The following is a 27,976-nucleotide window of genomic DNA, read 5'->3' as shown; positions in this document are numbered from 1 at the left end:
ACACACAAACAAAAAACAAAGCCACAATAATGAAGCGAGAGCCTTTCTTAGCCCAATTGTTGTTTGCATGCATTCAAAGTCAAGGCAAGATTTTTCTTTCATACATTGCATTTTTACCCCCAAAATGAAACACCTGTTTAAATATTGTCTCAGCCCCCCAAATTTCTCCAACCATAAGGGCCCTGAGCTCACAGGGGTACGGAATATCGGCTGACCTTTGTCATTGTTGATGACCAAACAATGGCACTGCTTAAGACAGCGTATTGACAAATAGGGAATTTCCATACATGAGGAAATCTTACAAGTCCGGTATTTTGACTGGTTGCCAGTCAGTCACGGGGGACATCTAGACAAAAAAAGAAAAAGACATCCACACCCACCATCTCCAACGGAGAATTTAGTGTTCAATAAAACTCTGCACAGGAAGGCCCGAGCTGAAATCTGAACAATGAACCCGCAAACTGAGAGCCAGACATGTTATCCAGTAGTCCAACATATCTCTTCTGCAATATTATTCATTACAAGCTGCTATATTTAGTTGAATCCTGGGGGTACCTGACTAGAAATGTAATTAAAACACATATCGGAGCCTCGTTAATATGCAGACGGATGACCTCGGGGAGTGTGGCGTGATGAGTTCCAAGGTCCCACCGAGCTGGATATTAAGATGATTATCGCTCAACAAATTAGCCAGTCATGCAAATGTGTGAATACTTAAACACGTTTTTCATTAGCTAAGATTGTTTTCTTGAGCTGAGAGGGGGCGGGGTGGTACACATGAGGACGAGGGGAAAAAGACCACAGGGAAAAATAAGGCCGCGTAGAACGAAGATTCTTTTCAATGGGGAACGACGCACTCGCGATATGCATGTCTTTCTCCAAATATGCTCTATCATAGTCCGATTATTTTTCTTGTAGAGGGTTTAATTAATGTCTGAAGAGGCGGATGTGCACTGCGGCACTTAAAGGTAATTTCACAGCAGGCTATTGCATTAGAAGTAAACACTTTGCTGGACAGGCATAATAATTGGCCATTTTCAGCAAATAAGCTTTATCTGTATACAACCCAACAAAAAAAGGGGACAAAATAACATGAAATCACACATAAGTTCACATATTTTGTTAACCTAATAGCGGAATTTCTATTAAAATACATGAAAAAATAAAATGGGTTGGGGGGCTTTTGTTTGCTCAAAAAGCTACTCCTATAGAAGTCAACTTAAATCTTGTCGTTTTTCATTAGAGCGAGGATGCCCTCCCTCCTCGAGGTATACGGCGTGTGCTTGAGCTGAAGGATGTTTGCAGGAAATAAGTTCCCGCTGGGCGCATACATCTCTTGTCCTTTCTGTCCCATGAGTGCACGCAGACTTTTGTTTCTGGACAGAATCTTGTCGTAAAACTCCACTCCGCCCTTGGCGTAGTCGTGGGACACCCCGGCGGCCCGCCGGTCTGAGCGGTAATCGGACCACTGGGCGACGGCGTCCGCGGTAAGGAAGTAGGACACGGCGCCCAGGCCCAGCGCCACGAGGTTCACGGCTCCACGCAACAAAATGGGGCTGGCGTGGAGATTGAACACTTGCTTCAGTACTATACTGTACACCCAAACGCCACCCAGGCAAACGGGGGCAACGGCAGCGCTCACGATGGGTACGCCCGATTGCAAACGCGCCACCTCTCGCGCTATGGCGAATTTCTGTGCTTGGGTGGAGAACACCAGGGAGTCCCTGAGAGTCATGCCAGCGTCACTGTCCCACTCCACTGTTTTGCCATTGATGAAAATAGTCCGGTTCGTGATGCCACTGTGGTCATCGGCCGTGCTGTTAAAGTTTGCCGGGATGCCGATTTGGGCCCCTGCAGGGAGCCATGGGACACCAGCGCTGACTGGGTGGAAACCAAAGGAGGCGAAGGCAGAGAAGTTCTTGGATGAGCTGGCATTGTAGTCCTTTAGCACCTATGAATAACAGGAATCACACACAGATTTTAGTATGTCACTGGGATCTCTTCTATTGTAATACGCACTTCGTGAATTCATGGGAAGTGGCACAGCAGGCTCATAAAGCCCGATTGTGTCAAAGTGACCGCTGCAATATATATCTGCAGTTTCTAGCTGGCCATTTCCTGCCACAATATAAAAAGAAGAACTGTGCCTTCTGCAGTAAAATAATTCCCATACAATGCCACGCTACAAAAGACACCATTGAAGCTGGTGCTGCTACGTATATTGTACTAGGAGGAAAAAATGAAAGTTTACACAAGTACCTGCTGGAAAAGGTCCTCTAGCTTGTCAGACAGGGTGACTGGCTCTCCTTTGTACCAGGCTTGGTACAGCTGGCGGTACGACACGTCAGGAAAGACGTGGTAGAACATGTTGGCCGCAAAGACACCACCGCAGCTCGCCACAAGCAGCGGAGTTCTGTACTTCTGCAGAAGCACTGCATACTTGAGGAAGTTAGATGCCATGTGTTTATTTTCTAGGAGACAATCTGTGGAGGTAGATGACATGTCTTAGGTACCAATCACACTCCATGTTGTTGATTTTCACAAGAACAGAATAGATTATAAAGATCATTATTAAATTTAGAGATTAAATGAACCTGTTTGCATGTGGCATAACACAAAAATGCACTCAGTACCACAGCATAAAGCGTTTCATTTTGTTTATGATTTATGACATCGAAGCGTCTTTTCAGCATTGCTGGTGCTTATGACTTTCCTACTATTATTATTTACAGCATAGTTTTAGCGTAGCCTCGTGTCGTACTTCTCCACGTTTCGAGCTACGTACACGGTTTGGATTACTTCGTCGTAAACCGATGCTCCCGTATAATCATTACATTGTGATGCTAATCTGACCCAAAGCAGGTCTTCACTCTGAATTTAATAAAACGCGTCTTTACCATTTCCCGATCATAGCTTAACACGATCATGTTATTTAAAAAAAAAAAAAAAAAAAAAAAAAAACGTCAATGACGACTTACACTGTACATACAACTCTAAACTACACATTTAACGGTGGCTAACAGGCGGTTACTTACACGGTTTTGCTCCGTGGAAATTAAACACCAAGCAAAAACAAAAACTGCATTTAGAGGTTAGCGATGCTCTAAAACTATCATGTTTCGCGTAACATTTCAAGGACAGCTGCGATCATGACACCACACTGCCTGCCTGGTCGTAAATCGACGGCGCTGCCGTACTGCTTCGGCGCGACAGTTTTACGACTGTGGGCAACAGGGAGTAATCTTTACACATTTTTCATTATTTCAAATTTAAATCTTACATAGTGTGTGTCTTTTAAGTTATGTTTGTTGTCTACAAGAAACTGTTCATCACCGCGACATCCATTAGGAATGACGAAGCAAACAGTAATTGCCTGACCAACAATATTCATAAATTAAGTGAAAATAGTATTTTACGACAACAAACCATACAAAACCGAGTGAAAATTATTGTTTTATTATAGTTTGATGAACCAACCATTGATTTTTGTCCATATTTCTAGAAGATATATTATAGTATTGTATTACTAGTGTTACCTTAACACTTTGCAAAAAGAAAGGATCCTTAACGTGCAGATAATGTAAATTAAGGATAATTGAACAATTGATAAGTGCATCTGAAATTATTATTAATTTTATCATTAATGCTTAAAGGCCGTAAGCGCAAAGCCTACGTGTGTGTTTTATTGTGCTAAGATGTTCCGAGTGAAAAATCCTGCTCAGAGGCTGTCTCCATGGAAACAGGCAAGAGAAGGTGTAGGTCGGTGCATGCGTGAGAAAGAGAAGGACTAAAGGAATAAAAGATACTGTAAATATGTGTGTACAGTAATGTTTTACTATACCCACTATATGCCAAGTATCATTTATAATACCCCTTTTGTAAGACAAACCAAGAGAACAACAAAAAATAACCCCTGTGATCCGGATGAGATAAAATGTCTGTTGTGTGTTCAGACTATGAGTACTCAGAGAGCATCTTACAGCATTGAGAGGTATATTTCGAGGGTAATGAATCTACATTTCTGGACATGCATGTAAGAGTATCTTCCTCCATATAGCTGCATGCACTTAAAGATGCACTCTGCAATCATGCACCACTCTTGCACACCAACATCACCAGCCACGATAACGTGAATGTTCAAACATGTACTTTTTAACAAAGACATAGTGTGGAAATTTGACTTTTTAATTGCTTGGACACAAATAACTGAGTCTCAGGAGTGCCTGTTTACTAATCAAGTGTGAAATGAAACAAACCAGTCTTATCCTATAATACTTATCTAATTGCGTCTGTGGGCCATTCTGCATTTTATTAAAACGAATTTTGTGTGTGTTCAAGTGTAATAAATGCATTTTTAAAAATTACATTGTCATACAGGAGCAACAATTCTGTCGATCAACAGCAAATATCAACCAATGCATTAAGCCTGTTTATGCTGTTCATTAAAACTAAAAACAAGCAGAAGGTAGAAGCAGTCACTATTTGAGGGAAATAAGGTTAAATTTTGAGACTCGATTGTTACCTAAATGATCATTTTTAATGTTATTTGTCTATATTTAAAATTATTTTGGGGGTTGAATCATGTGTGGTTATAGTGTCAACAGCATAAGCAATCTGTTACTTACAAGGTTGTTACTAAAATGAGGCAATTAAATAAAAAAGTTGCCTGAAATGGGCCAAAACTAATAATTTTGAATAAAAGTGTTTATTATATTAAGAAGGTTGCAACGATTATTAAATATGATTATCCTGTGATGGTGAGTGCAAATAATACAAACAAACAAAAAACTATCAAAACCACATATTTTCGTCTCCTCTTCTTTTGACCGTACCTCTTTAAAGACTTGGGGAGCAGTCCATTTCATCAGAAGGGGAGTTTTGTCAAGACTTAGAGAGACTTCCACAAGCTAAACATGAAGAAGGACATAAGAACAAAGTCAAAAAGCTTGTTGTTGTTTATTGCTCACAAATATACAATGCTGAGTCGTAAAACGTGTTGTTAAAATAATTTCAAGTGTTGGCAAAAATGGCCATCACCCCTTTCGGGCTACTCTATTAATAGCATCAGCTGTTGCAATACAAAGATGAGCTACTCGACTTTTTGTTCCGCAGATGTGGAAACTGAAAAGCCCGACTGCGGCGCGAGGGCGGCGGCGGTGTGGAGCCAAGACAGGCTGAAACAATGTATTATGTAGCCCCGAGGGCTTTTTTTCCTCAATATTCTTTTTACTATAGGTTATTATAAGTCAGCGGAACACATAACGGTAAGTGTGTTGCAGAAGAAAGGCCGAGGGAGGCAGACATCTGGTTTCGCGGATGAATGTTGCGTTCGGGTCTTGTACTAAATGGTGTATAAACTGCTACTTCGGGTTACCGATGCCCCAATAACTACTCGACTAGTGATCGTTTACGGAACCTTTCGCTCCTCGTTTAGAATGAGCGTAAATCGCATTTTTTGCCTCAAACTTGAGAACGACGAAGCCACTTATAAATGTGGCATACTGGGGCGGCTGCTGTTTTTTTTTTTTTTTTTTTTTTTTACACAGTAGAATAAAGAGGCACACAGCACGGGGGGGGCGCTCGACGTTCTGTCACTGACGTCAGTGTGGAAAATGCTGCATTTATTTGTATTTTGGCCCTGCTGTATTTTAAAGATAAAAATAATAATGAACAATGTTGAGCCAGGCACAAAGGCTGGTGAAGCTTGATACAGAGGGAATACAGAGATTCTTGTGTTTAATCATAGGATGAGATCATTCAGAAGCAACAGTCAGCACAGACAGACAGACAGACACAGCACTCTGCTCAGGATAATAATGTGAAGGATGGTCAAGATTCAGGTTCATTCATTCTGTAACATTAATACGTTTGCTTATCTGTCTCACAGTCAAGAGTGCCCGTGTTCCAATCTCAATGGAGTTTGCATATTCCTTGCACATTCCATAAACATGCGTGGTGGGTTATTTGAGGACTCTAAAAGGTGTGAATGTGTGTGTGTCAATAGATGTTGATAATCAGTGTGGACTAGCATGTGCTTCATAGCATTAAATATTTTTATCACACCAGAATCGAGACATCTCTACAAACATTGACATTCCTGAAAACATTTTAGCAGTTTAACAACCTCAATTTTATAGGTGAAACTTGAAAACTAAAAAGTGTCAATTTCAAAACCATGGTGGGCAAGACAAAAAAAAAAAAAATGTAATTTAGCTGTTGTCCAGTGTTATTGTTTGTGAGTCTACGGTGTACCACACCTCTTGACCAATGACAGCTGGGATACCCCCTTTTCTTTTTAATTTAACCTCCAGATCTCTTGCCATTCTACAAATGATTTTCCTTTCCATATGTGACTAGAGAGAGCGCTAGATCAGGGGGGCTTTGGTTCTGAAATTCTCCACCTACTGCTCATACCCACTGGCAGGCTTTAGAGAGGAAGGAAACATCTTCCTTCCCTCCATTGTGCAGGCCAGGATAAGATGGCCGGTTGCCAGCTGACAGCTGCTTCCCGCTTGCTCGCATGCATGCAAATCTATGTGGGCGCACACCATTGAAATGCCAAATAGGTATTGATTAATTACCGAGATTGGTAATTTTCCCAATTTTCTACTTTAGAGCGTTAATACATTTCTTTGGTACAATCTTAGAAAATGCCTGGTTTCATTTTTCTCAATTTACCATGAAACAATATTCAATTGTGGCGCTTAAGGACCAAACACCTGAATTGTGTCACTTGAATAATGCCATTGCTTCACATTTCTTCACACCCTCATCTTGACCCTTTTGCTTGCTTCCCACTTCATTCTTTTTGGCTCGATCCCACATTGCGGCGCGCTGTTGCGTGAGCGTTCTACCATAATAGCCCGATTGAATGACACATAATGAAGGTTCTCTGTCATTTTTGGCAGATTGATTGCGACCATATGGGTCCCGGGAATGCACATATGCCACATTTTGTACACACGACAAGTGTCGAGCGCCTGCATAGCGTTTGAATGTATTGAGTTACGTGCAATAAGCACCAAACAACAATCACTATGCCAAGATGGTAAATAATTTTGAAATGCAAAATGAGGAAAGACTGTGTTTGGGGATAGTGGGGGAAAAAAAGTTGGCATTTACCAAAATAGCAACTGCATGGTTGTGGTACAAGCTAAATGTGTCAACCACATCTCCGTGGCAACATGAGACAAGTGAAAGTAAATATAAAGCTCAGAGTTGTTTTGCTTCACCTAGTTTATTTACTCAGGCAACTGAGTTAAGCCCCGCCTCTTCTACTTCTTCTTCCTTGCTTATGTTTAATTTAGTCATAAATCGACAAGCTAAAATTTAAATGTCCGGTTTTGGGACGGGCTCAGACATCATTTTAAGTGGCGAACATTTTATCGAGGTTCTTGTTCCACCTTCACCTCCCAAGAGTGACTGTTAAGTGTGCAAGAGGAGGACATTATTCGGGGAAGTTACTACCTTGCCACCTTGACTTATATTGACTGCTTTGAATTTAACCATCCTTTTGTATATTTAGAGGATTATGCCTGGATTTAAGCTCTGGCTTGTGATTGCAAATGTTTTTTTTTTGTTTTTTTTGTTGGCCAGCATTCATCACAATAGCAGTTATGCAGTTAACGAGGGGGGGGGGGGGGGGCTGCATTTACAGTCAAGGCTCATTGTGGGTTGCCAGTGGGAGGCCCGGTGAGAAAAAAAAAAAAAAAAAAGCAGCAGCCACAGAAAGCTTTCTGTGCTAGCTAATGCGGTGCCTGTTCACAACTTCACGCAGTTCAGTTTCTTCTCTACTTTCTAATATGATCTTAGCCATAACCGTCGTTGTCAGGGACACAAAGCAGTCAGAATTAAAAAAATAATAATGCTCACGGCTCAACTCAACAGGCCTTTCCAGTTAAGTCTTGTCTGCCTGTCTTCCATTACAGATCTCACACAAGCCGCCTTCGCACCTCTTATCTCCGCTGCAGAGTAACCATGGCGACCAGCGCGGTGCCAAGCGACAACCTACCAACGTACAAGCTGGTGGTGGTGGGAGACGGCGGCGTCGGCAAGAGTGCGCTCACCATCCAGTTTTTCCAGAAGATCTTTGTGCCGGACTACGATCCCACCATAGAGGACTCCTACCTTAAGCACACCGAGATTGACGGACAGTGGGCCATTCTTGACGGTGAGTGGAAGCCTGAGCTAAGATTCAAACCCAGAACCTCTTGAAAGTCGTTTTTGTGCGTGTGCGTGTACACCTACCCAGTGCTGGACACAGCCGGGCAAGAGGAGTTCAGCGCCATGAGGGAGCAGTACATGAGGACAGGAGACGGCTTCCTCATCGTCTTCTCGGTGACGGACAAGGCCAGCTTTGAACACGTTGACCGCTTTCATCAGCTGATACTACGGGTCAAAGACAGGTTAGACGACGTGCACAAACACACATCTCGATTGTTCCATTTTTATTTAACTGTCACCATTTTTGTAGTGGAACCAGATGTTTACACACCCATCTTTTTTCCAGCTGTTTCAGAGAAATTATAACTACTTTGGATTCCGATGAATCACACGATTTTTGCATGCTCAGCAGAAATATTGGTGGGAGGGGTCGTCCTATCTTAGCGTCACCATTATTGGAGGATTTCTTCCTATGATTTAAAACAGCAGCACCATTGAACCCAAAATGTACGACTTGTTTCCAAATCCCAAAGTAACTGTGACCAACAGTCACCTTGAAAACAGGCTGACGTGGTAGGAAACAGGAAGTGAAACCAAACGTTCATATTAAGCTGCGCTGTGCAGCAGAGAATAGAAATCTACTTTGACACATTTTGTTGCGTTACAACAGAAATGAAGTTTTACAAGCATTTAAAATGTTGGACTGTTTGCTCTCATAGGGAGGCTTTTCCTATGGTGCTGGTGGCAAACAAGGTGGACTTGGTCCATTTGAGAAAGATCACCACTGACCAGGGCCAAGAGATGGCTGCCAAACATAACGTAAGTAGATAGAACAACTGACACACAATACAAATTTCTTATCATACTAACATTGCATCTGTTTTGTTTAGATAACATACATTGAAACCAGTGCCAAGGATCCTCCAATGAATGTGGACAAGGCCTTCCACGAGCTGGTCCGTGTTATAAGGTAAAAGGTTCTGAACACACGTGTTGCTGTTTGCAACAATCACCTCCGCCCAGCATGTTTATCAGAAGCAGTATGCCAAAACTTGTCTTACCTGAATTCCAAGAATCTTGCCACGCAGGGTTTTTGGTCAGGATCCAAACATAGCTTGACACTAAATTCATGCTTCCCTTGCACTCTTTTACTTTAAGTTTATTAAAGTCCACGTTGGTTTCCTTCCAGACAACAAGTTCCCGAGCGAAACCAGAAGAAGAAGAAGAAGATGAAATGGAGAGCAGAACGATCGACGGGTTCTCACAGGTTCCGCTGTGTCATATTGTGACCTCGTCCTCCACGATCATTCCCACGTAACACACACACACATACACACACATAAATAACTTTGGTTGCAGGGAACTAACTCCCCGGTAGTCCATAACTACCGGCGCACAAAAAAAGTGGAGACAATTGGGAGGGGGTCTTTTGCCTCCATTTCCCCATGAAGGATTTCAGTGTCCATTCATTAATACTGAACCGGAAGTACTGACGTGTTTATTTTGATATCATCTTTACCGGACCAGACTGGACCGAGGAAAATCATGGTGGGCCGTGTGAAGGATGTGTTTGTGTTTTCTGGACTAATTCTACTGGTGATTGAGCGCCTGAGGGGTTGGAAAGTGATGGTTTTGGGACGTCGTTGAGGAGTGACGGAAGGATGTGGAGAAAATCCGTGTCGTGCTTGTATGGTGTCCGATAATATTGACAATTTTGTCACTGTGAATGGAAGTTTGCTCAAGTTGGTGTGGTGATGCCAAACGGGACTCACTGCAACAGAAGCAAATATTTTCTCAAAAGGGAATACGACAGGATATCAGTGCAAAAACTTTTACAATGTATCCAGGACATGTAGAAAAGGAACGTGTGTTCATTTATGAGGGAGGTGTAAAGTGACCCTGATCCTCTCACACAAGATGATTTTTGTGCCAAAAGCTTTGACAATGACAACGGTTTAAAATCCTCAATCACCCTTACTTTTTTTAATTTAATTTAAAAAAAAATTCTTTCTCATGACCATTATAAAATAGTGAGTTTATCCTCATAAAATCCAGAGTCAATTTTGATCATTTAACTGTTTTTTTTACTCCTCCTATTTTGTCTTAACTGGTCTTTATCTCTATAATAACACCTTTTTCTTTTTTTTTTTAAATCAAAAATCAACCCCCACCATAATATTTGAATGTTATTTTGTAACATTACCACTTTATTCTCTATAAGATTCTGACTTTATTTATCATGTACTATATGTAGTATTATTTTTCACCCCCTCACTTGGTAGATACTTTAAAAAATTTACTATTTACTTTTCTGGTGTTTTCTCACAATAAATGTGAAAGCAAGTTATGATCTCAACGGTGGTCGCGGGTGCTCAAAATGCTAAATAATGTGATCAAACTTTTTTTGTTATGTGGGAGCTTTTGCAAACCAATGAATTCAGGTTCAATCACGCTCAGCGAAGGGACAGCGCACGTTGAAAGAGGGGAGTGGGACGAGCACGACGGGAGTTTGGAAACCCTATACCTCCATGAGGCAATATGACGTCAAAATACGACAATTGTTTTCGTTTAGCGGCGACATTCAAGACAAGTTTGAATGGGAATGTACAATCTAATAACCTATGAAATGGCTTGTACTGTTAACGCATCAGAAAAAACAAACGTACAACAAAAACATTTAGGCAACCTGTTGTCTCTCTGTCAAAGGAATACATTTTTGCACTTTGAATGCCATGTCGGACTTTCCTATGAACATAGGAGAAAAGAAATGGTCCAAACGGTTTGGAATGTGAATTCCAGAAGAAGAAGAAGAAAAAAAATTGGTGTTGTAGCCGCATGTGTCTGGGTATGCCTGTTGTATTCATAAAGACTGGGAATAAGACCAAATGTAAACTTGAGGTATTCAAAGGGAAACATAAATAAAGTGAATGGCACACAGTCACCTCGCAAAGGTCTTGATCAACATTGGACATTAAAGGGACCTGACAAAGACTGAAAAAGGATCCAAGTCACTCTTAAAACAATTGATTGTGTCTCATTGAACGTTTGATACCATTTTGTATTATTGATATGAAAATGTGTGTTTTTTTTTTTAAACAATAATTTATTGATGTACGTTACCTCAGCGTGTCCCAGAACTGGACAAAAAAAAAAAAAAAAAATCCCCCAGCTTAGCTATTTTTGTTCCTTTTTATGGGACCTCAAAATGGCTTCTGGGCCTTTCTTTGCCTTTTCAGATCTTACGCCATGTGAAAAGGTTTCTCTCGTCAATATATTTTTAACTCGGACGTCAAACTCAAGGAGTAAATGCAATTTGGATGAAGACACATTGCTACAGTATTTGTCTATCTGAGCATACAAACGGTTAGTTTAGCCGAGCAGCAAAGCTAAAATCTGCTCACTGTCTGTCCAAAGTTCAAACTATTTTTTTTTTAATGATGCTATGCTAAAATGTACTTATTGTGGTTTTTCCTTAAGCTTGCTGTTTGCCTGAATGTTATGCCAAGATTTTCTCACACGAGTGAAGCAACAATTTCAAACCACTGTGCTATGTTAAGCAACTGTTTTGCTCAACTGTTTATTTGTGCTAATGCAATGCTATGAAGCAACTTGTGAGCAGAATGCAACCCCCCTTATGCTAAGCTAAACTATGTTTTTCTCAGCACAGACAAGTGTTTTTATCAATTTTGTCCAAGGACACCCTTGAGAAAACCAAACTAATTCCCAGTGCTTGCCTTTTTCCACATTTTGATGTGTTGCCGCATAAATTGGTTGCTCAAAATTCTATGCACAACACCCCAAAATGACATGGAAAATGTTTTATTCCCCTACCATTTATTAAAAATGAAAATGAAAGGACGTGTATTTTGACGGACAAGAAAATGGAATACAATTTAAAATAAGGCTGTAGCTAATGTAACGCAATGTGTGTAAAGTGCTGTCAACTTTTTTTGATGCAATGCAACAGCTGGCCGTTTTATTTGATTTGCAACTCTTTTTTTTTTTTTTTTTTTTCCATTGCATTTTAGCTGGTACAAAAAGAATTCTGCTGTTTGCTAATGAATGTTTGGCCAGACCAAATACAAAACGCTGAAGGTGAATCAAGTGTTGTAAAAACCCTGAATGTTATGTGAGCCAAATCGAGCACTTTTTGTTGTCACTTACTTTGAAACAGAATGACATGGCTTTTTTTTTTTTTTTTTTTTTTTAGGGGGGGGGGGGGGCGGGGGTCTCTGAAACCTGTTTTGAAAAGGCCTGTCGTAATGTTTTACATTTGGGAGCTGTGGCGCTCTTATGTGGTTCTAAATGTTTGTTTTTTTGTACAGGCCTTTTTTGTCTTTTGACTGAGGAGCTAGTCGAGGTGCAAACGGTGCCTTTTTAAATCTAGCCTCAGGGGGCCATCACAATAAAAATATTATGATTCAACTCCGACTTAATTATTTTTCATTCATCTGCTGTGCATGCATCAGCTCTTTTATTCTATTTCATCAGCTCTTCTCATTTTAAGATACTGCATGTTTGGTTTCATAATTTGGAGAAGTTAACAGTGGGAATACTTTATACATGTTAATGGCGAATTGTATGTTTGATAAATAAAAAATATTTCTAAATGTTTGAAAAGTAACACATTACATGCATTGTATATCTAAAAAGATTAAATATATAACATTCAAAATAAAAAATATATATAAATAACTATATAATTTAATACATTACCTCTGGAATTGAACTGATGCAATAAATTGCATTTTCTATATCCACACACTCCAAAAACATGTAAACAATAAAAAGGAAAAACACAAAATTTAGACAGAATGCAAAAATCACGAGTCATTTAATTGAAGTGTCAATCTAAAGCCACACATGTTAAAAGTGTTAGTGTGCTTTAGTTATATCACAAATAATGTGCATAGTTAAATCTGTTTTTACAAAAATAATCATGTCATGCACACAATAAATCCTATACATTGTTCAAGCATCTTTTTAGATAAATACAAAAGGATACTATATTTCTCTAGTGACGATTGTTCTCATCTTGTTTAATACATTTTCTATGAAAATATTTTAAAAATAATCAAATGGATGAATTCAGTCCAACACATTTGAAATACGTGAAGAACGTTTTTTAAATTTTGGGTGTGAGCGTGATAGGTGTACTGCGTGTGCATTCAAGTACATTGACGTCATAACTCCTGATGGTCCCTGGACTATACTGCGTGTGTTCCAAGTGCAGAAATGTAGATAAGATCTAACCAGATCAAAAAGACATTCAATACAGGAGATTATTTCAATGTACAGTATTCAAATCATCTTACACATACATTCAACAATGAAATGTGATACATACTTGGTAAATACTTGATGCACCCAACAGGACGCTTAATTAAAGACAAATACTTGGAATTGCACGTTGACAGTGAGAAAGAAAAAGTGCTAGTGCTAGACTGTTCAATTGCATAAGCGCAGTGGTAGTAGTTCATGAAAAGATAGAGACAAAGGCTACACAAAAAAGCAATTAAATTGCATGAAATATGTTCGATCATCGTTAATTAAAACCTGAGAGACGATAATACAGTATGAGAGCTTTCCCTTTTCAAACACTTAGCTTTGTGATTATTCCTCCCCCCAAAAGCATTTATTTTTATTTTATTTTTAATTAATCTATACAATAAAAGTTTCACTTTGTAAATTGAACTACTGAAATAAATGAAATTTTCTCCACTACTATAATTTATTGAGATGCACCTGTCTGTCTGTCATTCCTGTCAGATGAAAATCTCCTATGGTCAATTTTGTATTTCTTCACTAATTGATCCTACTGGTATTTTAGCTTAACTAAATCAAGACAGTGTTTTTAATTGTTATTGATTTCTTAAAAGTAGTGATTTTGGATCTGCGAGAATTCCTCCTAACATCTTCAATACATTTATGGGTGGAGTTGAAGTTTCCATCCACTTTGCAACCAGTGAAATGCTTAAAAAAATGAAAATATAGCAATTGACTGCTCCAACATGTACAAAAGGCAAATAGTCAGTAGTCATGTTTTTTTGCTGTCTTTTTCTCGTTCACTTGTACTTGAAATCCCTGAGCCAGTTGTGTGCTTGTGTTCAAACGAGCTACAATGAGTTCATCGTTTAAAAAAATAAATTTACGTTAGATTTAAGTCCCGCAAGAAATGTGGCAACATAGTTGTTAGTAGCACCGGAAGGATCGACGGGTAGCTTGAACTTCATCAAGTCCATCCTGCTCACTGCTATATCGTTGACTCCAACTGGATCTGCATGTAGCAGGCCTTCCGCACATACAGATGTCACATTTAGTTTGAAAACTGTCTTTTTAAATATTTGAACACTCAACACTGAATTTGGAGCATTCACTCCAGACCAGAAGAACATAAGGAAGTGGAGGTTGCTCACCTTCAAGGTGGTGAACATCAGTCCTAACTCTCCATGCTGAAGGTTAGGATCCATCAAGTCTTCTATCAGACTCACTTCAGCTCCCAGGTTTCTGATTCTAAAAGAAAGTGACGTACGCTCATTTCATTTTAAAGAAGTTCCCCACATTGAAATCAACTGATCACACGCTGAGCTCTAAGAATACAGTTTGTGTGCGTGCACGCACCTCGCCCGAAGTACAATGTAGAGGAAGAGCGGGAGCAGGTCGTCCATGCACCACAGGAAGTCGGTGTCCTGCGTGGGTTTGATTTTCTGGGTCAACTCCTCAAACGTATTCTGGATGACTTGGAGTTTATCCGACGGAGTGAAAGTGGTGCTGCCAACGAGTCGGGGACATCAATTGGTGGTTGGCATCAATTCATGTGAACATCTGCTCCATTTAAAGCGCAAATAAAAGCTACCTGATTTGTTGGAGTGTTTCGACAGCGCTGCCAAAGCTGACATCTTTACTGCTGGATACGATCTGAAAGAGCGAGCCCAATAGAAACATACAATGGGGAAATTGCTTTATCGTTTGTATACAACTGGTTAGATCTATAAAATAGGAAATGAACCAAATGGTGATTATTTTTGATCTGACTATTTTTTGAAGTTGTGTCTGACCTCTTTTTTCTCCCCAAGAACAGACATCCACTTTGGCCAGAACTTTCTGTAGGGTGGGAAGAGACAATCATACACTAAACACGTGAACAGCTAAGGAGACACAACAATCATTAATTTAGCTTAATGTGTATTCACTTTCAATCCTGATAGCCTTTCACAGTTTTGCTCAATCACACATGACATTGCAGTCTATGTATTGTTTTCATCAACAGAGTTCAGAGGTCATCCCCAATAACGACGAGTGGCGTCAAACACTCACTGCTGAACGCCCAGGAAGCTGAGTAGGGACTGATCGGGCTGCTTGTTGAGACGGATGACGCGCTCCCAGTACTGCGCATCCTGCTGTTCGTCGTGGAGGCAGTACAGCATGAAGAGAGGCTGATAGAGTTGTGGAAGCAGCAGTGGGAGGAGCAGAGTGGAGCAACTGACTACAGAGACAAAGCTGAGGGAGGAGAATCGGGAGTCAACATAGACACGTGTTAACAATTTTCGGAGCATGCGCCGGAACATAACAAGGCTACTCTCGTTTGGATGCAAATTTAGAAATGAACTCACTTGTACAGCACATTAGCCGGTAAATGAAAAATATTTTCTTAAATACCTACCTTGGCTCCTCTGAATATGAGCTGTATCTTATTCTACAGGGAGAAATGGGAGTATCTGGTAGGACGCTGCCGTCGTCTGGTAAGCCAGGAAACAGGAACCTGAAATGCAAAAGTAGTGTGATGATTACAAATATTCTCCTAATATCATACAGTCAATAGCTCGAAGGAAACAAAGGAAATTATTTTGTTCCTGGCTTAAAATGGTGTCACCATGAAGCTTCAACTCAAGGTAGAGGCAATGTCGCACCATCTCAAAAAATACTTGGCTCTACGTGCGCCGACGTCATGTCAATAATTAAAAATGAGCCACAATTATTAGTCCCAAAATTACACCGAGCTGTTACAGACAGTTAAACCGTCCCGGAAAATAAACTAAATCTAAATACATGTCGATTAAACCCAAATGTAGACATAAACGTAACATAAACTGTCCATCAATAAATGTTTGAAAACAAACAATTGTAAAAAAAAAAAAAATAAATACATGTCAGTGTATTGTACTTGTTAGATACAACAATTTAAATAAAATATACTGTCCTGGATTAAAAGAAGTAGAATACACTTTAACGTTAAATTATTATATGATGACCACCAGAGGGCGACCGCGTATCACAATTGGTGAACCATTGCTGTAGAATAAACCTAAAATACCTGACAATGGAGTAGAAGTGTTTGACGTAGGCCTGCACCTCGTTGACAGCCTCCCTGAGCAGCCGGTGGTTTGACTCCACACCCAGGTAGGTCATCCTGTAGACGGTCACCAGCGTCTCCACCAGCCAGCCCAGAGGGTGGAACGGGGTTTCACATGCCTAGAATGCACATAAAAAGCTCTAAAAATAATCAGAATCACACGACAGGCACGGCGTTCACACAATTCAAACACCTTGGTGAGGTATTTTCGTATGTTGTCATAACTTGTGGAGGTGACCGCATCGGCGTGGTGAGGGATACACTCCAAACACTCCAAGACTTTGCTCTGAGACCTGCTGAGGTCCGGGCTACACACAGATAACAAGAAAATATGACGAAAAATTCAAGTAAGATAAAATATGAAGCTGCGTGTTTGTATTGTGAATCAACCTGTGTCGACGTGCGCTTGAAATGGAAACGGCAATGTTCTCCCAGGCTGTTGTCCTCTCTCCATTGCTGGCAGTGTCACAGCCCAGTCGCCTCCAGCATTCGTCAAAAACACACAGCCACCTCTCATCTGCAGCCACCACAAACTGGCCCAACCTGCTACACATGGGCACAAGACACAAACTAAAGATTAAAAAAAATATATATATATATATATATATATATATATATATATATATATATATTTCTTTACATCATATTAATTGTCATAAATGTATGTTGTTGTTTTTTTAAAGTAGAACATTATAGAGTGCTATTTTTAAAATGTCCGTTTTTGAGAGGATGGGACAAATTAATGGCACTTCTATTCATTTCAATAAGGAAACATGACTTGCGATGAGTGAGACCAGCTGATACTGAATTACTCTGAATATAATAAAATCCCACGAAAGCACTCACATAAACTTCTTTCTGTGCTTGTCTTCAACGTCATCAGCGGCTAATTTGATGTAAACTCCGTCCACTTTTAAGCCTGCGCTCCACTCCCCACTAAAGTGGCCTTCTAGTGTGTCACCATTTGAAAGGAACAAAACACCCTGAGAGAAAGAATGAATATGATTAAATTCCGGTCACACCTCTGGAATAATTGACAAGGGTCTGTCAAAAATCCCACCAAAGTACTGCAAGCATTTGACAAAGGAAAGCGATATCTTCTACCTTCCCGTTGGCCGTCCAATCTTCGGAAAACTCCCCATGAAAAGCCGTGTCGTCGTCTGATACCAGCAAACCGGGACCCTAAGAGAACACCCGTGCTGCATCATCAAAATGATACATTGGGTAGATTAAAGCGAGTCCAACGGATCACTCACACTCATTTTGTTTTCTCTGAAGTTGCCTTCGTAGTACACGCCGTGCTGCGTCACCACCACGGCGCTCCCGTGCCTCTCATCGTCCAGCCACATTCCCATGTACTTCTCACCCCTAGAAGAATTGAAGTAAGGCGAATGAGGTCACTGCTTAAATGCTGACATCAACAAATGCAATTTATAGGTACAAGATGAAAGCGTATTCAAATCCATTTGCTGCGTCCGACAATGGGAATAAAAAAAGCTATGCATCAATCAGACCTGGTGATGTCATCATAGACGCCGTATCCAGTCCTCTTGTCACAGACCCACTGGCCGATGAAGACGCCTGAAGAAGTCTTGTCCATCTTGCCTGAGCGCAGCATGCCGTAGCCGTGACGCTGGCCGTCATTGAAGCAGCCCTCGTATACCTCGCCGGTGGCGTACCTAAAAAAGTCCCACATCAATCAAAAAGAATGGTCACGGAAAATCGCATATATACTTTTCAAAGACGTAAACGGACCTGTAAACGCCAAAGCCGTGTATCTTGCCGTCTCGCCAGTGTCCCTGATAGCAGCCGGCTTTATTTAGCAGTTTATCAGGAATCATACACTCCCCAAAGCTGGAGGGACAAACGGCAAGTTATTGGTGATCTCACATTAGATCAACATTACCAATGGTACCGACCCATCCTCCAGTCCATTCGTAAAGTTCCCAGTGTAGGTACGCCCATCCGGCCATCTCATTGTTCCTCTGTAAATGCACAATTTAGTTAGAATTGTCAAAAAAAAAAATGAGTCTGACAATGTAGTAAAAATCCATTTTGTGTTCACTCTGAATTTCAAAAATACAAACCACCACAGACAGGATTCTCTGACCTGCCATGAACTCGTCCAGCCAACCAGCTGCCGGAATACTGAGCGTCCTTGAACCGTCCCTCTCCCGTGAATGTATAGGAGGCCGTGCGGGACATTGCTGTTATTCCTGGCGATGAACCCTGACCTCCACCACTCAGCACCCGGTCCACCTCTTGATTGAGAAAATGCAGCCACTTGTTCTACATGGTGAGTGTAAAAACAGCCCACCCCAAAGGGGAAAAAAAAAAAATTGAGTGATATAGGATGAACTGAATGCGGGATTCAATATTTCTTCCATTATGTGAGACATGCAAAAAATGCATACCTTCTCTTGTGCTGTTGAGGCCACCAAGATGAAGGTCTCTTCTGGACATGACATTTTGATGGCATAGCTAGAGACACATGAAATAAACCATGGTAGAAATGTTCTACTCTGCTGTTGCGTTTTGTTCAGCTAAATACTGGATCCAACAAAATGTGACAACAAAATAATACATAGTCGGGTAACCCCAACTTACCATCCGCTGTTGTTTTCAGGAAGTGGTTTTACCCACAAAAGGTTCACAGGGTACACACGATAAGTGGAGAACTGGAAAGAGACACATTTCTCATGAAGAATTTGCTAATTTACTTGTTTAATTTCAACTCTATTTTATAATTGACAATGTGAAGTTTTGGAACGCTAAGAAAAAAAAAGATAGGGATTGTACACAAAATATGATGGTCATATCATTTAATTTTTTTTTTAAAAAAAGACAGGGAGGAATCCACAAGACCAGGTTGTGAAGTTTGCCAGCCACGCTGCAGCGGTGAGTTTAAGAGCTTAACGGGCTTTGTGCTAAAGGATCCACAAACTTAGATACCATCAAATATAAACACTCCAGGCTTGTCACCTGGTTACCATGCACAAAATAAATCTCAATCCAGGACGTATGAAATGTTAAATGTGAAATCAGGTTTACCCACAGACATGAACTCTCAGTTTGGTTACCAACCAAATCCAAAAATCTTATAAATAGTTAATTGAACATTTCATACAGTCCTGTTTTAAGACGAATGACCCACATCCAGTGAGTGCGCGAAAAGTGTGAGTACTGCGCACAGACCAGCCCACCCATGCCGCTGTAGCACAGAGCTAGATGATCTGCTATCGCAATACTTACGAGGATCTTAGGAGGAGCGGCGCGCTGAGTGGGTGAAAAAAAAAAAAAACAATCGAACGGATGGAAAGAGCATCATTTAAAAATGTATGTTGTGATGGACTACGCTTGAAGTTAGAACAGGTTGGGTAAGTATAGTTTTTTGTTTTAGGATACGTTTCAGTCCGCAGGGTGTTCACTGTTTGCATACGTACCTGTATGTGAACCAGCGCATCGTTGAAGAGTATGAACCAGTGGTTGGAGAAGCGGCCGGCGCCTTGAAGGGTCAGCGTTCGGTTGCTGCTTTCACATAACACGCGACGCTGCGGGAGACGCAGACCCTCCTGAAAGACACCGCACGTCACTTTGTGAGTGGGAATGAACGTCAATAATAATTTAAATTCCATTTCAGGCATGTGACACGGGCGCACTAGAACTGGTTGACATATGTTGACAGTCACAACCTTTTAAGACTTAGAGATTAAATGCGGCTTTACATTATATGACACCTTTAATTAGACATGTCAAATTAATAAAGCTTTCTCTTGCAGTGTCAATCAAAATTAATCACCATTATCTCGTTATAGTAACTAAACGAGATCACTAAGTACTGTATATGAACTTATCTATTGTGCCAAGTACTTCAATTTGTCTTTTTTTTTTTTTAATGACAAATTGTAGCAAGTGGCAGGTTGCACTCACAGTGTTTTTCCCAGAGTGAGTCTTCCAGAAGAGGAAGGTAACTTCAGCCTCCTTCTTCTTTCTCAGTAGAGTCGCAAAGAGGTGTTCGTACTGCATACCGCTCTGATGGAGGGACTGATACTCTGTTGTAAACTGGTGGACAATAAAGAAGCATCACAATGATCAGATTGTCTTCATATTTATCACTAACACACTTGACGTTTGTCTACATTGTGTGTGTGACAGCAAAATGGAGGGCTTCAGCCTCACCTCGTCATAGCAGGATTCCAATGTGAGCAGGACTCGGGTGTACCGCTGGAGCTGCTGCATTGGTCGATACAACAAGGAACCCAAATCGTCATCGCTGCTTACCGATTGGTCCAGTTCGGAGAGTTGAGCAAGTCTGGCCTGCTTAGAACCTAAACACTCGCTGGACAACATACACACATAGACACGGAGAATCTTTTAGTGTGTCTTATGACAAGTTTGTATTGTGGGGAAACTACAAATATTGTAATCAAGAGGTGCCAAAACTCAAGGCCTAAGGGCAGATCCGGCCCAGCACATCACAGGTCCCCTAAAGTAAGTGTGGTGGTTACTTGCTGCGACTTGCAAAATAAGTTTGTTTATTTCCTTTTGGCAGGGGACTTTTAACTGACAAGACAATCATATTTTTTTTAACAAATCCCTATTTAACATAAATTATAGAATAGCATTGATGTATAGAATACTTACATATTTGCTAGCCGCTATTGATACTATTAAAAAAATATATTAAATGCAACACTTTGTATGTAGCGACGTGATGGAAATGAGTTTGACACCCCTACTGTAATCAAATCAAGAAAATTACAGGGATAGTTTATGGAGCAAGTGAAATCCACCCATGACCTGGAAGTCCCCCACAGCGCTGCAATACCTACACGGAAACGGAAAATATAAGTACAGTATACAGTCAATTAAACTCCACAATGTAATTAGAACCTAGAATTCAATCTTACTCAGTATAGACATCAAGAAAATGCTGAACGTGTGTGAGCAGGTGAAGGGAAGTGACATCTCGGCGGAGCACGTTGTGCAGGAAATGGGTGAGTGACGTTGCGTGTTGACCGATGAGGATGCTCAGGCGAACTAAAGTTTTATAAAGGGAGTTGAAGAGTCGACTGCAGGGCTCACCGAGGGATGGACGTGCGTTCTCTGCGCGGAAACATGGGCACATTTTTATATAGCAGGCAGCATCATCCTTTGAAGGTCAACTTTTTATATGTTTAAGTGTGAGTTACCTTTGTTGAAAATGGGCATCAGAAGCAGTTTCCTGACGTTGCTCAACCAGCAGTAAAACTTCCTCTCGACAGAAGCCAATTCGTACAGGGCCAAGGTAAGACCCGAGATGTTGTGGTTGGCTAGCAGCGCACACTTGTGACCACCACTGCACACACTGCTGATGTAACCCATCTAGCACACAGACATGTTCACCTCATCAATGACAAAATAAAATAAAAAAAATAATAAATAAAAGTCACACTTAGGTTGAGTTTGCTGCCTTCTCTGCTCATTTGTACTTTGAGTAAGAAAAATAACAAGGCTGTTAAATCCCTATATGGACAAAATAGTTGGTACACTTGTATTTAAGTCCACTGTGCTTTCAAAAAGCCTAATTCATAATTCATCTCCCACAGGTGAACAACCAAAAACTGCCAGGAAAGTCCACATTCCTGCCAACAACCACACATGGAAGGTCAACACATATAACTGGGGGCCACACACCTCCATGCAAAAAGGCATCAAGGTGGGTCTGACTGAGTAACTTTCAGCCCTGTTTGGTGACCGCTGGCACGACCCGGACCTACGGCAGGATGTCTCACTCGGCTTCGACCTCGGCTCTTGTTGCTGGCCGCAGTACAACAGCACGGGTTGGACGCCGTCTGCGTCAGCCAAGAGGAGGGAGTGGCTCTGGCCCGCCGACACATCCCAAGCCTTGAGACCATCGGACAGCTACAGAGGCCACCCAGGGACAAAAAGTGCAGATTTATTATTTCTCTCACGTCAGGCCCCGTTCTAGATTTTTTTGCTGATGTCTTAGAAAAAAAAAAAATCTATGACAATACAATGACATGTCCTCTAATTAATTTATTTGAACTGCCACCATAAGCATAATTTATTAGTAATTATTATTATTAATTGATTTGATAAATAAGTGAATCCTGAAAAATGGTTTAATAAATGACAAGAAAAATATATAGCAATAGAAGAGCATCTAAACATTATTTAAAACATGACTTAATTAAAAATATTGTTTCCACCTTAGTCTGCTTTGGAACCGTAACAGGACTGTTGACATGACCGAGTTGTCCGCACATGTTGCTGCCCCATGAGTAGACCTGCAATACAAAAAATAAAATTATGAAAGCTAAGGTTAGAAGGGGTCACGAGAAAGCATTAGTTAAGCCTCTGAGTGTGACAGTTACCTGGCACTGAGCGGTGAGAGCCAGCGAATGGTGTGATCCTGCGGCCACTTTGATCACTTCCTCACCTGTCAAACACTTAATACAAAGAGGCTGGAGTCTAGGAACACACACACACACACACACACACACACACACACACACACACACATAGATACACAAATGATTACGTCTCAGAGAGAGTCGCTAATTTATTAAAGGAAATGTGTTCAACACATTTTTGAATGGGATCTCTCTCAGACCTGGCCAGTTGATCTCCATGGCCCAGTTGCCCCTCGGACCCTCTGCCCCAGCTCCACACCTCCGTTTCCAAAGACGGAAAGCTATCTTCTGAATAAGAGGACGGCTTGCTTCCACAACGTTGTTTTTGCCTTTGGGTTGCTATAGGGGGGGAAAGCATGTGGGCCAATGGAAAATAGAAGCTATTATGGCTGAAATGATTGGTTTAATAATTTCAATAAAGTTTGTGCAAAAAAAAGAAATCAAAGCAAAATCTTTGCAGTCATCTTTTTTTTCCCACATGAACTAGTGTTACTACGAACTTATGTTACTTAATAATGTTTAAATTTTTAAATTAAAATTTGGACAACAATGACAGCCGCACCTCACAAGCACATGTTATTTAATGATGCAAAATATTTTTTTTTATCTGATGACTGGGGATAATCACAGAATAATTGATTCTAAAAATATTTGATTGCTTATAGCTGCAGCACCTAAGAGCTAGAAAGGGAGTCAAAATTCTACCAAAACACATCTTCTCATGCCAGCTAAATGACACAATCCATGCAATTTTTTCCAAGGTCCATTTCAGGTCAGCAGCTACACTTTGGACTCACTCCAGATGTTTGAACTGCTCACCTTGGTGTCTAAGCTAAGTCACATGACCATGCAGAGGCTACTGAGCGGTCAATTTGCGGCCAGTAGGCATGAAGGGACATTACTCTAAAACAGCTGATGCTTCACGTTGCAGCAAAATGCAAACTTGTAAAAACTACAAGGGGCCACAGCAAGAGGAGATAAATGGAAACAAAGAACCAAAGAACTAAATTTATATTCTGTCCACATATAACTAAAAAAATTCTACAACTTTAGCTCTTACTGTAACCTACCATGGGTGGGTGTTCCAGGTAGGGAGAATCTCCTGTTAGCCGTTTTGCCCTTCTGGTTAATGTCGGTAAGACTAGAGCTTTTGTGCTCCAGCATGACTTTTTTCTTCCACAGGGGACCTTCGAGAGAGGAGGACCGCACTACCTCATTGCTGCAATGGGTGAGAAAATGAAGATTGAGGTGTCCAAAATATTTGAAATATGAATGAGTCACTACATGTCATGAGCAAACTACACAGAGTTCATGTTCAAAAATATACACTGTATTAAAAACACACACAATGTAACTATTACACTAATTTAAGTTGGAACAACAATATTAATTCTTGACATTTATGGCAACAATGAGAGTTAGCACAAAAAAGTAAGCAAATAGTGTGATCAAAAACAATTTGCTTATTTGTTTTTACTTGGATCTTTAAGCTGGGAGACTGAAGTCCAACCAATTTCAGTTGGGAAAAAATGTTAATGTCTGCGGTCAGAAGTCCAGCTCCTGCCAAAAACGTTGGAGCATGTTATCTTACCCCCCCACCCACACACACACACACAAAGGACTCCGTGGACTCTGCACGTAGCCCATTTTCGGGGAGTGAAAAAAAAAAAAAAAACTGTATAATGTGGCGCATTTTGACAAAGGCATGTTACAAAAATGCCTTTGTAGTGTTTTCAGTTGTTTTTTTAAAAAGCTTTTAAAGATAATATTCATACATCTCTTCAAATTTTGAGATAATTAGTGAAAATTTTATGGGACAATGAGTTTTTTTTTCCCATGACTTACCTAAATATCAAGTCATTTTCACAACTTGTGTTTAGCAGATCATTAGAGGGAGTTGAGGAAGCATAGCTATCATCTGGACACAAAAAAAAGACAGCAAGGAGGGAAGGTGAGCTAGAACAAACAAGAAAAAGATCACTCATACAATATTCTATAGCATCTTATCCATCCACCTGAGGTGTGACTGCTTAGTGAGTCTGCATCTCCAAGCCTTCTGCTCTGTTGCCTCTCTAATGAGTGACCAGAGAGTTTCTGGAGGAGGTTGTGAAGCACTAGCTCATTAGGCAAAGCAGCTTTCTTTTTATCTGTCAAGGCTGGCAGCGGGTACGATGTAGTGCAGCTGTCCGTCTGGGTTAGAGGGTCAGCGTGTTCATCAGGCTCAGTCTCAGTACCGGCCAGAGGAACATTCCTAAGAGAAAGAATAAAATCAAAAATGAAAAAGGAGCCATAGAAAGAAAGAGAAATGCAACATTTTGTAATATTTTACTCTTTGGAGTATGGAGACAGATCAGCTTGAGATTCACGGCCGATGCCAGCTGGATGGAGCCTTTGTCTGGAGTGCCTTCTGACTGAAGTCTAAAAATTGGAAAGCACAAAAGACTCAATACGCCTTCCAAGCGTCAGATTTTTGGAGAACCTGCTTGAGGAGTTTCAACCTCTGCTTTCATGTTTTCCGTTAGCTCCACCCCAAGTGGACAATAGTGCGCATCTTCGGCAGCAAAAAGCTCATCCCTCTTTGATGGCCGTCTCGCTGGTGGTTTCGGAGTGTTGGGGTTTTGCAGATGTAAACAACGGACCAGAGCCAAGCTGTGGTAGGCCCCGCAAGCCACCTGTTTAAGATGACAAGTATGATGGTGGATATGGAAAACATTTATTTTTAACGTTGGGATGACGTTATGGGGGAAAAGAGACGATACCTGAATCACATGCCTGCCTGCCAAGTGTTCCACCTAGACCAAAAACAAAATAAAATCAGCAATGATGTCATCGTTTATCATATATAATAACAATAAAGTTTCTCTTCAAAATCAAAGTATTGCACAGTACTTTTGGAAGACATCAGCTGTAATCATTAGCAGCTAAAATCCTACTTTGGTCCACAATTTAGTGTTGCATCATGTGACCTTTTGGGGTTTCCACACGGGGAAGTTGCTTGTGACAAGACCCAGCTGACACCCGCTGCCCCAGGCCCACAGCTCATTCTGGGCCGACAATGCCAGACTGTGCTCCCGTCCGCAAGCGAGATCCACAATTCGAACCATCACAGGAGGAACCGCTTCGCAGTCCACCACAGCCAGCGGGTATGGTTCTGCAACTAACAAACACAAAGCCTAAAAAATGCTATTTGAGACAATTTCAGCATAGATAATTTATGTTTTCAAGGAAACGACTCTAAGAATAAGGAAAATGAGGTAATGACTAACCAGTCACGTTTGAGTCTAAATCCCCCTCAGTTGGTCCACACTGTCCTGCAGTGTTCTCCCCCCACATGAACACGCCACCCTGCTCGCTCAAGGCTCCGCAATGAAAACCACCACAAGCCACATGGACCACGGTCGTGCCTTGGAGGGAAACCTCCAACAATGGAGATGACGGGGGAACACTGAGCCCCCTCCACAGCAGCTCTCCAAAAGAATACACAAGACCACCTGGAGGAGTAAACACAATAAGTTGACTTCACCCCAAAAGTATTTTTTTTAAGATGATTCCATTTCCTACAAGAGTTTGTTGGAATGCAATTTCTTACCTTGTGCCAGCAGGAGTCCGTGATGTTCTCCCAGGGCCACCTGCAGAACACACTGCGATAGAAGCACTCTTTCTGGGCTAAGTGGCTCACTGGGTCCTCCCGACTGCCAAATGTGGAGCAGTCCATGTTTTGGAGGTGCACTGGCCCGCTCTCCTGCAAGGCTACAAATGTAATTAGAATTAATATGATGCGCATGAGCAACCGCTGTAGCCTTGACACCAAAAGCAAGCTGTTGTGATTCTAATTGAATTAGGCCAAAATTGCTTTGCAAATGAATGAGCATCAACAACCAGACGTCATAATGAACAACAGAAACAAACAAACAATTAACTCTAGATAACTTTTTCTTTGGCTTTTATGTAACACCCAATAGTCAAGTCAAGTAGTTTTTAAGAGAAGACCAAACATTATGGATGAAAATCACTTAGGGGCTGTTTTAAAAAAAAAAAGAAATGGACCAAAGGTGTGTTATTTTGACCACATGTTTACAAAACAGTGTTTAGCAAGAAAAATGCAAACATCTGAAGATACCAGCATTATCTTTCCTGTGTAAACACAGAAAGAATTTGCACATTCATTCAAAAATCTTTGCACAGGACTGGAGCCTGATAAAAAAAAAAAAAAAAAAAAAAAGTCTCCAGCTGTGTGTACATCGACATTACTACCATGTAAAATTCTCAACCCATATATCCATTGAGTGTACATAACATATTGTGTAGATACAGGTACCTTTGCTCTTCGCTCTCCATCCCTTCAGCAATCAACCATTCCACAAACCAGCGAAGATATATTTTGTGCAATGTATTTTGTTTTCAGTGGGAATCTTCTGTTATGTCTTGACAGCATCATGTCATGCCAGTGGGTGGCTCTCTGTATACAGCACAAATTTAAAAAATAAATCATTCCATACAGAAGAGCATTTAAATTACCAGATTGCACCAAATTGTCAAATAATTTGCATGGTTTAATGTAAAATACCTACTACCATTACTGACATGTTAGGACTATTACCTACATGCATCAAGTTGCTGCATGTTGGTGCAAATACTGTGCATTGCTCACTTTGACACGCAGAACTATAATAATTAATTCACTCACAAACTGATTGCTTAAATATAAACTGACATATACCAAACAAGGCTAACTGGTCTAAGTGTTACAGACCAAGCCTAAAGTTTTGTTTTCTTAGTCGACATTTTGCGAGCAGACTGCTAAGCTAACTCTTTGGTACAAACTTACCGACTATCAAAGTTAACTCGTAATAAGGTAGCTGCGGTTTGGACTAAGAAGAAAACACCCCGTAGCTGCACGCGTGGAATGGTGGATGTGGTTGTAAAAGACGACGTGGAGAGGTAATTGGTCAAATATCAATCAGTGCAGCGCAGTCGAAGGCAGAAGTTATGACAGCTGAGTTAGGCAATGTTGTCGGCAGCAACAGGCTCACCATGGCAACTC

General features: G+C 40.8%; 3 protein-coding genes across 9 annotated transcripts; 1 reads left to right on the top strand and 2 right to left on the bottom strand.

Moving 5' to 3' along the window:
- Positions 1 to 30: 30 nt before the first annotated feature.
- Positions 31 to 8,388, bottom strand: tmem177 (transmembrane protein 177). 3 transcript variants are annotated; one of them, XM_049727405.1, is made up of 4 exons: positions 8,248 to 8,388; positions 4,833 to 4,907; positions 2,260 to 2,483; positions 31 to 1,951 (listed from the first exon to the last, which is right to left on the bottom strand). In XM_049727405.1, exons 3-4 carry the CDS (start codon positions 2,458 to 2,460, stop codon positions 1,220 to 1,222), a joined length of 933 nt encoding a protein of 310 aa, XP_049583362.1. In that variant the 5' UTR covers positions 2,461 to 2,483; positions 4,833 to 4,907; positions 8,248 to 8,388; the 3' UTR covers positions 31 to 1,219. The 3 variants fall into 3 exon arrangements, with proteins under 3 accessions (XP_049583362.1, XP_049583363.1, XP_049583361.1); XM_049727406.2 differs by lacking the exon at positions 8,248 to 8,388 and adding an exon at positions 8,067 to 8,200; XM_049727404.1 differs by lacking the exons at positions 4,833 to 4,907; positions 8,248 to 8,388 and adding an exon at positions 3,036 to 3,203.
- On the top strand, positions 5,073 to 12,588 carry LOC125973341 (ras-related protein M-Ras). Of its 3 annotated transcripts, none has more exons than XM_049727416.2 (6): positions 5,075 to 5,264; positions 7,971 to 8,170; positions 8,252 to 8,405; positions 8,883 to 8,982; positions 9,054 to 9,133; positions 9,353 to 12,588. In XM_049727416.2, the coding sequence occupies exons 2-6, from the start codon at positions 7,978 to 7,980 to the stop codon at positions 9,450 to 9,452; spliced, it is 627 nt and encodes a 208-aa protein (XP_049583373.1). In that variant the 5' UTR covers positions 5,075 to 5,264; positions 7,971 to 7,977; the 3' UTR covers positions 9,453 to 12,588. The 3 variants fall into 3 exon arrangements, with proteins under 3 accessions (XP_068507847.1, XP_049583373.1, XP_049583371.1); XM_049727414.2 differs by having other exon boundaries at positions 5,076 to 5,264; positions 7,929 to 8,170; XM_068651746.1 differs by lacking the exon at positions 9,353 to 12,588 and having other exon boundaries at positions 5,073 to 5,264; positions 7,929 to 8,170; positions 9,054 to 9,137.
- Positions 12,384 to 27,959, bottom strand: LOC125973313 (alsin). 3 transcript variants are annotated; one of them, XM_049727365.2, is made up of 41 exons: positions 27,761 to 27,959; positions 27,251 to 27,391; positions 26,522 to 26,682; positions 26,199 to 26,423; positions 25,899 to 26,089; positions 25,692 to 25,724; positions 25,431 to 25,604; positions 25,262 to 25,350; positions 24,948 to 25,183; positions 24,778 to 24,850; positions 24,003 to 24,151; positions 23,133 to 23,271; positions 22,894 to 22,990; positions 22,729 to 22,806; positions 22,193 to 22,420; positions 21,709 to 21,880; positions 21,427 to 21,622; positions 21,279 to 21,344; positions 20,696 to 20,855; positions 20,447 to 20,578; positions 19,960 to 20,088; positions 19,769 to 19,792; positions 19,124 to 19,194; positions 18,931 to 18,997; positions 18,627 to 18,805; positions 18,436 to 18,501; positions 18,272 to 18,370; positions 18,031 to 18,195; positions 17,773 to 17,884; positions 17,621 to 17,698; positions 17,363 to 17,499; positions 16,907 to 17,062; positions 16,710 to 16,824; positions 16,478 to 16,635; positions 15,827 to 15,925; positions 15,481 to 15,663; positions 15,222 to 15,267; positions 15,020 to 15,081; positions 14,785 to 14,934; positions 14,580 to 14,676; positions 12,384 to 14,455 (listed from the first exon to the last, which is right to left on the bottom strand). In XM_049727365.2, the coding sequence occupies exons 2-41, from the start codon at positions 27,268 to 27,270 to the stop codon at positions 14,417 to 14,419; spliced, it is 4,851 nt and encodes a 1,616-aa protein (XP_049583322.1). In that variant the 5' UTR covers positions 27,271 to 27,391; positions 27,761 to 27,959; the 3' UTR covers positions 12,384 to 14,416. The 3 variants fall into 3 exon arrangements, with proteins under 3 accessions (XP_049583322.1, XP_049583323.1, XP_049583324.1); XM_049727366.2 differs by having other exon boundaries at positions 16,907 to 17,059; positions 27,251 to 27,389; XM_049727367.2 differs by lacking the exon at positions 19,769 to 19,792 and having other exon boundaries at positions 27,251 to 27,389.
- Between the last annotated feature and the right edge of the window lie 17 nt (positions 27,960 to 27,976).

The sequence above is a fragment of the Syngnathus scovelli genome, chromosome 8 (assembly GCF_024217435.2).
Source record: "Syngnathus scovelli strain Florida chromosome 8, RoL_Ssco_1.2, whole genome shotgun sequence".
In the NCBI taxonomy this organism is placed as follows: domain Eukaryota; kingdom Metazoa; phylum Chordata; class Actinopteri; order Syngnathiformes; family Syngnathidae; genus Syngnathus; species Syngnathus scovelli.
The sequence above is the reverse complement of the archived record's forward strand: the minus strand, read 5'-3'. Positions and strand labels throughout refer to the sequence as shown.